This window comes from Leptopilina heterotoma, unplaced genomic scaffold, assembly GCF_015476425.1.
Source record: "Leptopilina heterotoma isolate Lh14 unplaced genomic scaffold, ASM1547642v1 Lhet_120, whole genome shotgun sequence".
Taxonomy (NCBI): domain Eukaryota; kingdom Metazoa; phylum Arthropoda; class Insecta; order Hymenoptera; family Figitidae; genus Leptopilina; species Leptopilina heterotoma.
In genome coordinates, this window is record NW_025110838.1 from 1,269,367 (window position 1) to 1,286,283 (window position 16,917).

Here is a 16,917-nt window from a genome sequence, read left to right on the forward strand (position 1 = left end):
GTAAAAATTATTTAATTCAAATAAATATTTATTTGCGGTAATAGACAAGAAATCGGTTATTTGAATCAAATTTGTTACTATAAGAGAAATTAATTTTTATTTACAATATTTAAACCTTTTTTTTATAATATAAATAAAATTAGGAACAGAAGCAAAAAAAAAACAAAAAAAATTCACTACATACTTTTTTTCTCGGACTTTTGTTCTTCCTGGAGAAAAAGTGTGCGGTGTAATGTAAAAAGGGTATAAGTAACACAATAAGTTGTGGTGGAAAATGAACGCTTTGCACTTGCCACAAAATAGGAAGCAGGAGGAGGAGGAGGAGGGGGTAAAAAAATGAGAGAACGAGAGAAAGAAAATGTTGGAGGAGTATAGTGCATGTGAAGGCTTGAAAGTTAAAATGGCATTTTAGTGTGAAAAAGACGGTATATATATACACAACAAACGAGAACGCGGAAATGGCGTGTCGTGCCAAACAGATCCAAAGTACCTGATATGATATCAAAATGCTGCATATACGAGTTTTAAACTACATCAATGAGAGAAACGAAAATTACCAAACTGTGTCTATCAGTCGCAAAATAATCTCTCATCCGATCTCTCTCTTCAATTTTAACGAAAACTAATTCAATTTTACTTTAGAAATTTTCAAATTGAAAAACAAAATTATTTATTTGAGTCAAAAATTATTTTTATAAAAAATTTATTAAATTTATTTAAGTCAAAAATTATTTTTCTAAAAACTTATTTAAACCAAAGTTCATTTGAAAGAAATAGTCTCTACTCGAAGAAAAATTTATTTGAACCAAAATGTATTTGAATCAAAATTTCTTGAACCAAAATTTATTTGAATGAAAATGTATTTGAATCGAAAATTACTTGAACCAAAATTTATTTGTAGCAAAATTTATTTGAACCAAAATGTATATTTGAAACAAAAATTTTTTTAACAAAAATTTATTTAAAACAAAATTTATATATAAAAAAATAATTTGTATTTAATGAAACTTTATTTGTTAAGAAAATATATACATAAAAAACAAGGCTAAGATTTTGTAAAATTAATAAATAAGACACCTCGTTTTGTTAGAAACTGTTTTCAAAACTTTATTTAAACATAAAATAAAATCTAAAAAAAAATTCATAATAATTAATGAATTGAAAAAATTTCTCCAATATTCGTGAATCAAGATTCTAATTTTCTCTCTGTATACAATATAAAGGAAAAAAAAACGAAAAAATAAAACAAAAAGTTGTAATCGTCAACTTTAGAATGAGGGCGGAAAGATAGTGTTCCTTTTGATATTTTTCAGCTTAGATGTGTTTGAACATCGGCTTATGGGCTTAAGGTCTTTATCTTGCCATGCGTCTCTTTTATACCTACAAGAAGTATTAAAAAAAAGTGTCATAAGGATAGAAGGAGAAAATTGCAAATTACGATCTTTATTTATTATAAATATTCATTATTATTTTTAAAAAAATTATTTATTAAAAAGAAGGAATTCAAAATACCTAATAGAATTTTCTCACGGAAAAAATTCAAAAAATCCGTATTCCTTTTTATAGTCTTTTAAAAATACAGTTGAGTCTATAGAGTTGCCTATAGACTGCAGTATGTGAGATATCAGATTTACCGACAGGGATAAGACTGAAAATCCTGCAGTATATGCAACCCGTTGCTCTCTACTGCTTGACAAGAAATCTATTAGTGAGAAGCATTTTTCCTAAAATTCATTTTTGGAGTCGTTTTTCCAAAAAAAAAATAAAATTTTAATATTTTATTCATTTTAATTGTACTTAATCTTTACTTTTTTTACAGCTAATTTTTTTTAAAGAACTATTATTTTTTGACAAAAAAAAAATTGCAAACAGTTTTTTGTTATATTTGAAAAGAAATAATATTTAGAAATTTAATTTAAAATTTTGTATTTCTTCATTTTAATATAAACAAGAAAAAATAAATTATAAAATTTTGTTTTTATTCCTTTTGCTTTTTTTATTTCCTTATTTCAATAAAAAATTATTAAATTTGTCTTTATTTCTTTTTCTTATTTGTATAATTTATTAAATTGTATAAATTATCAATTTAATATAATTTAATATTTTGAAATAATTTTGTCTACTTTATTTTGTTTCGTAACTTTTTTTCTAAATTTATAATTTTATTTTATTAATTTAATAATTTTAATATTTAACAACATTAACGTATTTTTAAATTAACAATTAATACCTACAATTTAATAATATTCAGTTCCAACATTAATTTTTTGCATTAAAATCGAAAATAATGCGTATCCATGGAAACAAAAGATTGTTGTTTTAGTCATTTTTTTAAAGTGTCAATGTTAGGTGATGTTAGGTTTTTGTAATTTTTTTTAACGTCGTTCGTTCGTCCTAATTTTTCCAAAATTATAAATAAATACCCCTCCTGTTTTAAAAATGGTGAGTAAAAGAAATATTTTTCATGTAGCTTTATTTTTTTTTATAAAAAAAATTCCCGCCTCATGTAAATCACAAACATAATTGTCACTTTCGTTCCTGTATTTTTTGCCTTTAATATTCTTTTAGTGTAACTGTATTCCTATTGCAGAAATAACTATAAATATTAATTTAATAATTTTTGAAATTTGTATCTAGTTTAAAAAATAATATAATTAATTAATTAATAAAAAATTATTTTTTATTTTACTTTTATTCAAAGTAAAATCCGCTCCTATATTTTTTCGAATTTTCTTCTAGCAAAATTTTTTTCTTTTATTCAAAAATAACTAATGCTAATTAAAATTTAATAATTATTTTGATTAATTACTTTATTAGTAAATTTTCACTTTCGCTCCTGGATTTCTTTACAAATATTAATTTTTTTTCTTTCCATTTCAAAATAAATTAATAAAAAACTAAGTAAATAACTATAATAATAATTCAATAATTAATACAAGAAAGAATTTTTGTATTACTGTATAGTTAGTGTTAATAATTTAATTAATTCATATCTAATAGAAAATATTATTAATTCAATAATTTAATTTTTAAATTCATATTTTTGAAAACAAAGTTTTTAAAAATTTTTTTTAATTTAAATTTTGAATAATTTAACAAATTATAAATAATGAACGAATTTTTATATTATTTTATAGTCAATGTTAATAATTCAATTAATTAATATTTAATATAAAATATTAATTCAATAATTTAATTTTTTAAATTCATATTTTTAAAATCAAAATTTTTATTCAAATATCGATTCAATATATTTCAAAATATATTTAGATGGAAAAAATTTTTTTTTTTAATTTTGAATTATTTAGAATGTAGAACTAATATATAGTATGTGTTTAGATATATATATATATATATAAATAGACGATTTTATAATGAGAAAATTTTTGAAATTGACAGCGCGAAGTCCTTTCTGTTCATATTGGCCAAGGAGGAGTGCAAATAGGCAATGCATGCTGGGAATTGTATTGCCTGGAACATGGAATTCAACCGGATGGCATGCTTCCTTCCGATTCTTGCACAAATGATGAAGGATTTCAAACATTTTTCAGTGAAACTGGAGGCGGAAAATATGTCCCCAGAGCTGTTTTTCTCGATCTCGAACCAACTGTTATCGGTTCAATTCACTTTTTCTAAAAAAAAAGAAAAGACCTAATCAAAATTTTTTTATAAAATTTCCCTACATAATATTTCAAATTTATGTTTTCAAATTCTCAACTATTCATTGTTGTTTATTCTTTATTTCTGATTTTGATTTTATTTTTTTATTACTTTATAAAAATTCAATAATTATTATTTTCAATATTTTTATTTCTACTACTTAAAGCTTGTTAGCAAAAATTCAGAATTTATTGTCTGACTAAATCTATTTTGTACTACTTAAATCTGTATTTGCACGAATTTTTTGAATTTATTGTCTGACAATATTTATTTTATAATACTTAAAGTTTGATAGCAAAAATTCAGAATTTATTGTCTGACTAAATCTATTTTGTACTACTTAAATCTGTATTTTCACGAATTTTTAAATTTATTGTCTGACAATATTTATTTTACACTACTTAAAATTTGATAGCAAAAATTAAGAATTTATTGTCTGACTAAATCTATTTTGTACTACTTAAATCTGTATTTGCACGAATTTTTGAATTTATTGTCTAACAATATTTTATACTACTTAAAGTAAAAATAGTAAAAATTTAAAATTTATTGTCTGACTAAATCTGTTTTCACTACTTAAACCAAAATTTAAAAAAAGTTAATGACTGCATTTATTTTGTACTTAAATATTGACTGTACAAATTTTCAATTTATTGTCTGATAAAATTTATTTTATACTACTTAAATCTTGATTTCGAAAATTCTAATTTTATTGTTTGACTAAATCAATTTTTACTACTTAATTCTTGATTGCTCGAATTTAAAATTTATTGTCTAGATAAATAAATTTTTACTACTAGTACGAAAACAAAAAAAATTCTCGTTTTTAAATTAAAAAAAAAATTAAGTCCCTAAAAGACAAAAAATCTTTTAACAATAGAATAATAGAATAAACAATAGAATAAATAAATATAAAAATAATAAATTAAATAAAAAAAAATAATTTTTTTATTTTTAAAGACGAAGTGAGAACAGGAACGTACAACAAATTATTTCATCCGGAACAATTGATATCGGGTAAAGAGGACGCGGCGAATAATTATGCCCGTGGACATTATACGTTGGGAAAGGAAATGATTGATTTGGTATTGGATAGAATACGAAAAAGTGCAGACATGTGTAATGGTCTACAGGGTTTTCTCATATTTCATGCATTTGGCGGTGGCACTGGTTCTGGTTTGACGTCATTGCTAATGGAACGTCTCTCAGTTGACTATGGGAAAAAGGCAAAATTGGAATTTGCCATTTATCCATCGCCTCAAATATCAACGGCAGTTGTTGAACCTTATAATGCAATACTCACCACACACACGACACTCGAGCATTCTGATTGTGCATTTCTCGTTGATAATGAGGCCATCTACGATATTTGCCGAAGAAATTTGGATATTGAAAGGCCAACTTATACAAATTTAAATCGATTAATTGGACAAATTGTCTCTTCAATTACTGCATCGTTAAGGTATTTAAGATTATTTGCAATTTTTCTTTAAATTTTCAAAAAACATTTTTTTTTAAATTTTATGTTTCCATTTTCTTAATGAATTTTTTTAATTCAAATGTTTTTAGTTATTTTTTCAATTTGAAATATTTTAGTAAATTTTTTTAAATTAAATGCTTAAAATCATTTTTTTAAATTTAATTTCTTTTAATTGTATTTATATCTGACTAATGCTATTTTATACTACTTTAAGGTGAATAATAAGAATTTGGCACTTAGTGTCTGACTAGAACTGATTTTTACTACTTAAACAATAATTAAAATTAGTTAAATTAAAAATAAACTCATTAAAATTATTTTGTACTACCTGATCGTAAATTACTAGAATTTTGAACGTCCTGACTGATTTTAAATTGACTGTTACTACTGAAAATTAAATTGAAAATATTTTGATTAGCTATATTGTTTTGTACTATTTAAAAATGAATCACAAGAATTTTGCATGTCGAGTCTGACTAGAATTTATCGTTACTACTTAAATAGTAATAAAAATTAAATTGTCTCTTAAAACTTTTTTTATACTACTTGAATGTAAATTACAAAAATTTAGCACATCTTGTCTGATATTACACTGACTTATACTACTGAAACAGAAATTAAAAATATTTTGTCTTACTAAAACTGTTTTGCACCACTTAAAACTGAATAATAAAAAATTTTGAAGGTAGAGTCTGACTAGAATTGATCTTTACTACTTAAATAGTAATTAAAATTAGATTCTCTCATTAAAATTTTTTTATACTACTTGAATGTAAATTACAAAAATTTAGCACTTCTTGTCTGATCTTAAATTGACTTATACTATTGAAACAGAAATTAAAAATATTTTAGCTGACTAAAACTGTTTTGCACTACTTAAAATTGAATAATAAGAATTTCGAAAAAACCGAATTTCTTAAAATTTAACATTTTTTCTCCTTATTTATGACATTTAGCTTCATTATTTTTGTGCTCTTCAAAAATACTTTACTTATTTAATAGTCTCCACCCTTTGGTAAAAAATAAAAAATTATCAAAAATTATCAAAAATTCGAAAAACCGAATTTCTTAAAATTCAACATTTTTCTTTCTTTTTTATGACATTTAGTTTTATTATTTTTGTGCTCTTCAAAAATACTTTACTTATTTAATAGTCTCCACCCTTTGGTAAAAAATAAAAAATTATCAAAAATTATAAAAAATTCGAAAACCCGAATTTCTTAAAATTCAACATTTTTTCTCCTTTTTTATAGCATTTAGCTTTATTATTTTTGTGCTCTTCAAAAATACTTTACTTATCTAATAGTCTCCACCCTTTGGTAAAAAATAAAAAATTATCAAAAATTATCAAAAATTCGAAAACCCGAATTTCTTAAAATTCAACATTTTTTCTCCTTTTTTATAGCATTTAGCTTTATTATTTTTGTGCTCTTCAAAAATACTTTACTTATCTAATAGTCTCCACCCTTTGGTAAAAAATAAAAAATTATCAAAAATTATCAAAAATTCGAAAACCCGAATTTCTTAAAATTCAACATTTTTTCTCCTTTTTTATGGGATTTAGCTTCTATATTTTTGTGCTCTTCAAAAATACTTTACTTATTTAATAGTCTCCACCCTTTGGTAAAAAATAAAAAATTATCAAAAACTATCAAAAATTCGAAAAACCGAATTTCTTAAAATTCAACATTTTTTCTCCTTTTTTATGGGATTTAGCTTCATTATTTTTGTGCTCTTCAAAAATACTTTACATATTTAATAGTCTTCACCCTTTGGTAAAAAATAAAAAATTATCAAAAAATTATCAAAAATTCGATAAACCGAATTTTTTAAAATTCAACATATTTTCTCCTTTTTTATGGGATTTAGCTTCATTATTTTTGTGCTCTTCAAAAATACTTTACTTAATTAATAGTCTCCACCCTTTGGTAAAAAATAAAAAATTATCAAAAATTCGAAAACCCGAATTTCTTAAAATTCAACATTTTTTCTCCTTTTTTATAGCATTTAGCTTCATTATTTTTGTGCTCTTTAAAAACACTTTACTTATTTAATAGTCTCCACCCTTTTGTAAAAAATAAAAAATTATCAAAAATTATAAAAAATTCGAAAACCCGAATTTCTTAAAATTCAACATTTTTCTTTCTTTTTTATGACATTTAGCTTTATTATTTTTGTGCTTTTCAAAAATACTTTACATATTTAATAGTCTCCACCCTTTGGTAAAAAATAAAAAATTATCAAAAATTATCAAAAATTCGAAAAACCGAATTTCTTAAAATTCAACATTTTTTCTCCTTTTTTATGGGATTTAGCTTAATTATTTTTGTGCTCTTCAAAAATACTTTACTTATTTAACAGTCTCCACCCTTTGGTAAAAAATAAAAAATTATCAAAAATTATCAAAAATTCGAAAATCCGAATTTCTTAAAATTCAACATTTTTCTTTCTTTTTTATGACATTTAGCTTCATTATTTTTGTGCTCTTTAAAGCCACTTTACTTATTTAATAGTCTCCACCCTTTGGTAAAAAATCTAAATTTATGGAAAATTGGCAAAAATGCAAAAAACCGAATTTCTTAAAATTAAACATTTTTTCTTCTTTTTTATGGCATTTAGCCTAATTATTTTTGTGCTCTTAAAAAATACTTTACTTATTTAATAGTCTCCACCTTTTGGTAAAAAATAAAAAATTATGAAAAATTATCAACACTTTACTTATTAAAGATAATTTTTATATCTAAATGTTGTTTCTAAAAGTTTTTTTTCTATTAATATACAGATTTGACGGTGCATTGAATGTTGATTTGACTGAATTTCAAACAAACTTGGTCCCCTATCCGAGAATTCACTTTCCACTTGCAACTTACGCGCCAATTGTCTCGTGTGAAAAGGCAAATCATGAACAATTAACAGTAATGGAAATGACATCAGCCTGCTTTGAGACTGCTAATCAGATGGTAAAATGTGATCCAAGAAAAGGCAAGTACATGGCGTGCTGTTTACTTTATAGAGGTGATGTTGTTCCAAAGGATGTTAACGCTTCAATTGCAACAATCAAGACTAAACGTGCAATTCAATTTGTCGATTGGTGTCCTACGGGTTTCAAGGTGTTTACTTTTCTTATTCCATTCTTCATTAAGATTATTTTCAGTATTTTCAATATTTTTAGTGTTTTTAGTATTTTTAATATTTTTTAGTATTTTTAATATTTTCAGTATTTTTAGTATTTTTAGTATTTTTAGAATTTTTACTACTTAATTCTTTACTGCACGAATTTTAAATTTTTTGTTTGACTAAATATCTGTTTTAACTACTTGAACCAAATTAAAAAAAAATAGACTGACTAAATTTATTTTGTACTACTTAAATCTTGATTGAACGAATTTTGAATTTATTGTCTGACAACATTTATTTTATACTACTTAAAGTTTGATAGAAAAAATTTAGAATTTATTGTCTGACCTAATCTATTTTTACTACTTGAACCAAGATTAAAAAATGTTGGTGACTGAATTTATTTTGTACTTAAATATTGATTGTACGAATTTTGAATTTATTGTCTGATAAAATTTATTTTATACTACTTGAATCAAAACCAAAAAAAATATGTCTGACTAAATTTATTTCGTTCTACTTAAGTCATGATTACACGAATTTTTAATTTTATGTCTGACTAAATCTATTTTTACTACTTAAACAAAAATATAAAAAGAAATGGCTGACTAAATTTATTTTGTACTACTTAAATCTCGATTGCACGAATTTTTATTATTATTTGTATTATTATTTTTATTATTATACCGACTTTTATTATTTTTGTTCGTAATTGAATTTTAAAGTATTTTAATTAATTCCGCAGGTTGGGATTAATTATCAACCCCCGACTGTTGTACCTGGAGGAGATTTGGCAAAAGTCCAACGAGCAATGGCAATGCTTGCAAATACAACAGCTATCATGGATGCCTGGACCCGATTAAACAGAAAATTTGATCTTATGTTTTCAAAACGAGCATTCGTACACTGGTAAATTGTATTGTTTTTTCTTATTATTTATTTTATAATTGCAATGTGAACATTAAAAAGTTGTAAATAAGAGTCATTTTCAGTATTATTTTTTTTACATGCAAAAATGATTCTTTGCCCTACTCAAAATATGCACAATTCAATAATTTTAATTATTTATTATAAGTATTTTTTTATTTGTACAAAAAATTTATTTTTAATTTATTAATTATTTTTTTATTTTAGTGCGAGTTTACCTCACACTTATCCGATTTTTCATTTTTGAAGAAAAATTAATTAAATTCGTAACTCATGTCTGACTACAACTGTCATCTACTACTGACATGTATTATTTACAAGACTTCATGAAAAAATTTTTTAATTTTCTAATCTGTATTTATTTATCTCAACTAAAATTAGAAAAATTTCATAATCTCCATTTGACAAAAGTTTCTTTTATACTGAATAAAAATGTCTGACTAAATATTCCTCTTACTACTTAATACAAAATAATAAGAAACCATTTGATATTTGTCTAACTGAAAATTAGAAAAAAAATTTAGTTCCATGACAGACTGAACCTGTTACATAATTTACCTAATTTATTGTCTGACCAATATTGACTAGTACTACTGATAATTTACTGATAATTATCGAATCGGCGAAATATTTAATTTTCTATCAGAAATATAATAAATAATAATAATATTTTTTTCCATTGTTTGGACAAAACATTTCTTATTAATGTTTAATTTTTTTACATGCATTATGTGAATATAAGTATTAAACTTAAATTCATTAAAAATATATTTACCAGTAAAAAGCATTATTATTTGTATTTTTTTAAAATAATTTAAATTTATATGAAATCCCACTCAATGGTATTAATTCATTCAGTAATTATATACATGATCAAAGTGGAATACAAGTGATAGAAAATCAAATACAAATGACTGTATACATACATATATATTGGCACACGGTGTAAAATAATTGCTCATTAGAGTTCGATGATGAAATGAGTCTAATGCTAATCTGGAATTATGCTCATTGAACACAGTTTACTAAGGGACTGATAACATTTATTCCGTTATTAAATTACTATACAGAGAAAATTAACTAATTAATGTTCGAAAATTTATTTGGAATTAATTTGACATTTTTTTTCATTTATTTGAGAATATATTGATAATAATAGTATTTATAACAAACTATTTATTATTAATAAAAAAGATAGATAATATTAGAAAATATTGACTAAATCTATTTTTACTACTTAAAATAAAATTTTTAAAAAATTGTCAAACTAAATCTATTTCTCGTTAAAATTAGATTTTAGTATTTGAATCGAAAATGTAACAAAAAGTCTGACGAAACAAATTTTGTACTACTGAAGATTAAAGTACCATTATTATCAATTTATTGCCTGACTAAATCTATTTTTACTACTTAAAACAAAGATTAAAAAATAAATTTGTCTGACAGAACCTATTTTGTACTACTAATTATTTATTATGCTAATTTAGAATTTATTGTCTGACTAAATCTATTTTTAATACTTAAAACAAAATTTTAAAAAAATTGTCTGACTAAGTCTATTTTTACTACTTAAAACAAAGATTAAAAAATAAATTTGTCTGACTAAATCAATTTTGTACTACTTAATTCTTTATTGCGCGAATTAAGAATTTATTGTCTAAATAAATCTATTTTTACTACTTGAAACAAAATTTTAAAAAAATTGTCTGACTAAATCTATTTTTACTACTTAAAACAAAGATTAAAAAATAAATCTGTTTGTACTACTTAATTCTTTATTATGCGAATTTAGAATTTATTGTCTGACTAAATCTATCTTTACTACTTAAAACAAAGATTAAAAAATAAATTTGTCTGACAGAACCTATTTTGTACTACTTAATTCTTTATTGCGCGAATTTAGAATTAATTGTCTGACTAAATCTATTTTTACTACTTAAAACAATTTTAAAAAAAATAAATTAAAATTAACAAAATATCAATTAATCTAACAAAATTTTAAAAAAATTGTCTGACTAATTCTATTTTTACTACTTAAAACTATGATTAAAAAATAAATTTGTTTGACAGAACCTATTTTGTACTACTTAATTCTTTATTGCGCGGATTTAGAATTTATTGTCTGACTAAATCTATTTTTACTACTTAAACCAAATTAAAAAAAATGTTTGACTGAATCTATTTTTGCTACTTAAAACAAAGATTAAAAAATAAATTTGTCTGACTAAATCTGTTTGTACTACTTAATTCTTTATTATGCGAATTTAGAATTTATTGTCTGACCAAATCTGGTTTTACTACTTAATTCTTAATAGCTTGAATTTAAATTTACTGTCTGACTAAATATAGTTTTACTACTTGTACAAAAACAAAAAAAATGTCTGACTGAATTTATTTTTACTACTGAAACCAAAATAAAAAAAAAAGGCTGATCGAATTTATTTTTACTACTGAAACCAAAATAAAAAAAATGGCTGATCGAATTTATTTTGTACTACTTAAGTCTTCATATCAATTTCTGAATATTAATATATTCTATTCAATATTATTATATGTGATTATTTATAATTTTTGTATAAAATATTTTTAGGTATGTTGCTGAAAGTATGGATGAAACCGAATTTAACGAAGCTCGTGAGGATTTGGCAGCATTGGAAAAGGACTATGAGGAGGTTGGCATGGATTCGACAGAAGGCGAAGAAGGAGAGGACGAAATGTGAAAAGAATTTAACATCTGTGTGTGTATATAGAATGTATATATAGCAAAAATTGCCATTTAATTCAACAGATTGTCGCAATTCACTGGATCTCCAATTTCGCAATGGGATGAACGAACAGACCGACCACATTTTATTTCAACGTGACACTTTATTCTATTTTTTGTTTTCTTTTCTTTTTTACCAATTTTTGTACTAGATTTTTTACCCTCTTTTTGTAACAAGTGTCATTTAAAAAGGAAATCTGTTAAACTTCTCTTTTTAATTAACACGATTTTACACGATTTTTGTATATAGTTTTATGTCATGACTTTTTTTCTAGTATTTATACCAATATATTATGTAATGTCTTTTTGGAAAAGAAAATATACACTTTTTCTCGTAGCTTTTTGTCGTTATTGTAAAAATAATTTTTTTCATCAAATATTTATAAATTATTTTTTTAATATTTGTAATGTCAGACTAAATTTGATTTTTACTACTTACAGCAAAAATTAAATAACATTTGCCTGACTAAACACACTTTGAACTACTTGAATCTTTAATTATAAATATTTTAATTTCTCGTCTGACTAAACCTGATTTTTACTACTTGAACAAATATTAAAAAATTGGCTCACTAACTTAATATCTATTAGTTAAACTTAAAATACATAAATTCATAATTTACTGTCCGACTAAAGCTGATTTTCACTACTTAAAACCATAAATGTAATTGTCTGAATGAAACGGTGTTTTACTTCTTAAACTAATTATTACAATTTCTAATGTTTCCTCAAAATCTGATTTTTACTGCTTCAAAATTAAATGAAAATTTTTTTAATTTCCCGTCTGACTAATTCTGATTTTTACTACTTAAACAACTATTTTCAAAATTGTCTGACTAAACTTAATACATACTACTTAAACTTAAAATACTTTAATAATTAATTTATCGTCCGACTAAAACTAATTTTTACTACTTGCACACAATGTAAAAAAAATTGCCTGACTAAACCTATTTTGTACTACTTAAATATTTATAAGAAAAAGTTTTTAATTGTTTTTTAATATGAAATTTAATTTTTAAAAAAAAATTTTTAATGTTGCTACTTTAACTTTTCGTCGCAAACAAAGACATAAATAAAGAGAAGAAAAAAAAGTAGGAACAAGTGGCCTGAAAATGGTTTTTAGTTTTCAAGAAATTACGATGAGCAGTGACCTAAAATTGCGAACACAAAAAGCTCATTTTAGCATTCATTTTACTTCATGTGTAATGAACGAAACTTCAAATTACCAGCAAAAGCCAGCGTGAGTTTCATATATAAAGTTTTCGTGTGTTGTGTAGGGAATTGGTTTCAGCTTGTGAAAACGTGGTTGCGAAAATGTATATATATACAACATACACTCTAAACTGCATAGTTATAGTTATATGCTTTTACAACTCGCAAGAGCTCTCTGCATTTTCTAAAAAAGAATTTATTTAGGCGTTCTATTATTCGAATTTTAAATACAAATTCAAATTAAAAAATATGTAGTCTAACAATGATAAGTATCATACGCTATGTGCATACAATCTTATTCAAATAAATTTAGGTCATCTTGTCTGACTAAACCTGAAATTTACTACTTGATTCGAAAACAGTAAAAAAACGTCTGACCAAGCGAATTTTGTACTACTTAAGAATAGAGTACAACTATTATTAATTTGTTGTTACATTAAATCATATTTTTACTACTTAGAAACAAAATATAAATTTGTCTGGCAATCTATTTTTTATTTAATTATTCTTAATTCTTTAGTTAATAGCAATTAATTATTTATTGCAACCAATTTGGAATTTAATGTCTGACTAAATCTATTTTACACTACTTAAACTAAAATTGAAAAAAGTGACTGACTAAATTTATTATGTACTACTTGATTCTTGATTGCACGAATTTGAAATTTATTGTTTGGTTAAAATTTTTACTACTTGAACTAAATTTAAAAAAAAAAGTATCTGACTAGGGTAAGTGCGTCAATTCCTGCGGGTGCTTCAGTTTCTGCGGCATTTTAATAATTTAAGTGAATACATTTGTTCAGGGCACAAATAATTTTGAAATTTTTTTTAAAAATTACTTAACGATGTAAGTTTTAAAATAGATATAGGAAGTATATACCAAAACTTAATATTTATGTATTTTATTTTAATTAAAAGTTGACGTGTTCAAGGTTCTATTTATTTTCATTGCTAACTTTGCTGGCGGTGCAAAAATACCTACATAAAAAAGGCTTTATTATTGTTTTTAGACTTAAAGTGGTTATTATTATGATGATTTTAGATAAAGAAAACCTTGTTTTAAAAGAAAAATTAAACTTTACTTTATTTTTGTCTGTTATTATATTTTATTTTTAAGAGTAGTAATTAACACAGAATTTGGGCTTGATTTAATTTCTGCGCCCTCAGAAAATCAACTAAGACTGGTTACAATAGACTATCTATTTTGAAAAAGAGCAAGAAAAAATTATGAAAATGAAAGAAAAAATGAAGATTATGGAGGAAAAACTAAAGAAAATTTAATAAATACATAAATTAATTAAGGAAGAATTCTGTTATTAAGTTTTAACTAAATGTTTCAAAAATGTGATAATTCAGAAATTATTTGTTACTTTTGTTAATATATGATATATATTTATTTTTAATAAATTTATATTCTATTCAATTAAGCATTGATTAAAATCATTGTCCCATTTTGATTTCATAGTAGTTTGCGGTATTATACACATAAGCACAAAATTATGCGCAGAAACTGACCCACAGGAATTGAATTCGCGCAGCAACTGATGCGCAGCAACTGACTCAAACGCGCAGAATTAAACGCATTGAATATTATTTTTAATTCATTAAATTTATTAAAATAAATTATATTTTAGAGATGTTATTTATTGTAAACATATCTTAATAACACAAACTACAAATTTAATAAGACATAAGTTCAATTTGATCAATATAAAAATTATATTTTATAGTTAAAAGACGTCTTGACCAAAATACCGCAGAAATTAGTACACTTACCCTAAATATATTTTTACTACTTGCACCAAAATATAAGAAGAAAAGATTGACTAAATTTCTTTTTGTCTTTTCTTGATACCAAAAATTCTGAATTTATTGTCTTACTTAAACCTATTTTTACTACTTGAACCAAAACAAAAAAAAGTCTGACTAAATCTGTTTTTACTACTTGAAAAAAATAAACAATCGGCTGACTAAACTAATTTCCTTCCACTTAAAGCTAAATCGCATGAATTTAAAATTTATTGTCTGACTACATCTAATTTTTACTACTTGGACAGAAAAATCATGTCTGACTTCGACCGTCTTCAACTACTAACATAATATTACAGAAATATTACTGTAATATTACGCGGTAATGTTACTGTAATATTATCATCAGGAGGACATTTTAATTTGAATATTTGCCCTAGGTTCATTCACAACGGAAAAAAATTGTCTGTCACTTAGTTGAGGATTAACGTTAATTGATTTTTAATGACATTTTAATTGCTTTAAAATTTACTCATTTTTCGAAAGAAATGAAATTTTCGTAAATTGTCTATCAATTATTTATACTTTTTTTCTGTTAATAAATAGTTTATGTAGCACGTAATATTACTGTAATATTATAGTAATATTACAGTAAAATAACAGTATTATTATTATTTCTTTTTAATATTACAAATTTTAATTATTTTCATATTTTCGTATTTTCGAATTAAAAAAAAAAATTTTTAATTACTGTAATGTTACTGTTACATTACTGTAATATTACAGTAATATTACGTGTTACATGATAACCATTTATTAACAGCAAAAAGTAGAAATAATTGTTAGAAAATTTGCGAAAATTTTATTTCTTTCGAAAAATGAGTAAATTTTAAAGCAATTAAAATGTCATTAAAAATCAATTAACGTTAATCCTCAACTAAGTGACAGGACAATTTTCTTCAGTTGTCAATGAAACTCGGGCCGTGCAACACCTCGCTGTGGGATATATTTGGATTCCTGTGGATAGGTTTGGATGTTTTTGGATAAGTTTGGATACTTTGGATAATTTTGGATGAATTTGGATTTTTTTGGATATTTTCCAAAAAGATGGTAAGTTAAACAAAATTTTTAATTTTAAATTAAAATTTATAACTTTAAAATTTTTTTTTTAATCTTCAGTGATTTTATTTTTTTAAATTTAAATTCATTTAATTTTTTAATTACTTTCATTTTCCTTTTTTCAATTTTCTTTTGCTTTTTTTTAAATATTAAATTATTTTATTTTTATTCTTTTTAATTTTCAAAAATTTTTTCATTTCTTCCAATTTCAAATCATTTTATTTCATAACATTTTTCAAGTTCATTTTTTATTTTAACCAAGTTTAAATTTTATTTTCATTTTTCCTAATCTTAAATATTCATTTTTTCATATTTGTAAATTTTAAAACACTATATTCCATCAAATTTTGAATTTTATTTTCATATTTTTAAATTTCAAATATTTTTTTTTTAATTAATGTAATGTTACTGTTATATTACTGTAATGTTACTGTTATATTACTCTGTAATATTTCTGTAATATTACGTGCTACATGAACCATTTATTAACAGCAAAAAGTAGAAATAATTATTAGAAAATTTTCGAAAATTTTATATCTTTTGAAAAATGTGTAAATTTTAATGTAATTAAAAAGTCATTAAGAATCAATTAATGTTAATAGGTAACGAAGGAACAGACATTTCTTCAGTTGTGAGTGAACCTCGGGCCGTGCAACACCTCGCTGTGGGATATTTTTGGATTCCTTTGGATACTCTGGATTTTTTTGGATACGTTTGGATGCATCTGGATGTTTTTGGATAAGTTTGGAGAAATTGGATTTTTTTTTATAAATTTGGATATTTTCCAAGAAATAGTTCAAGAGTGTTCCGAAATTTTTAAAACCGCGAGTGAGTGTTCTTTTAGTGCCTAAAGCTGACATTGTACGAGTAGCGGCTCCTGGATGGA

General features: G+C 23.5%; 1 protein-coding gene across 1 annotated transcript; it reads left to right on the forward strand.

Moving 5' to 3' along the window:
• Positions 1 to 274: 274 nt before the first annotated feature.
• On the forward strand, positions 275 to 12,175 carry LOC122510586 (tubulin alpha-1D chain-like). The gene is made up of 6 exons (XM_043625359.1): positions 275 to 328; positions 3,400 to 3,616; positions 4,621 to 5,122; positions 7,923 to 8,250; positions 9,003 to 9,166; positions 11,775 to 12,175. Exons 1-6 carry the CDS (start codon positions 275 to 277, stop codon positions 11,902 to 11,904), a joined length of 1,395 nt encoding a protein of 464 aa, XP_043481294.1. The 3' UTR covers positions 11,905 to 12,175.
• The last annotated feature ends 4,742 nt before the right edge of the window (positions 12,176 to 16,917 follow it).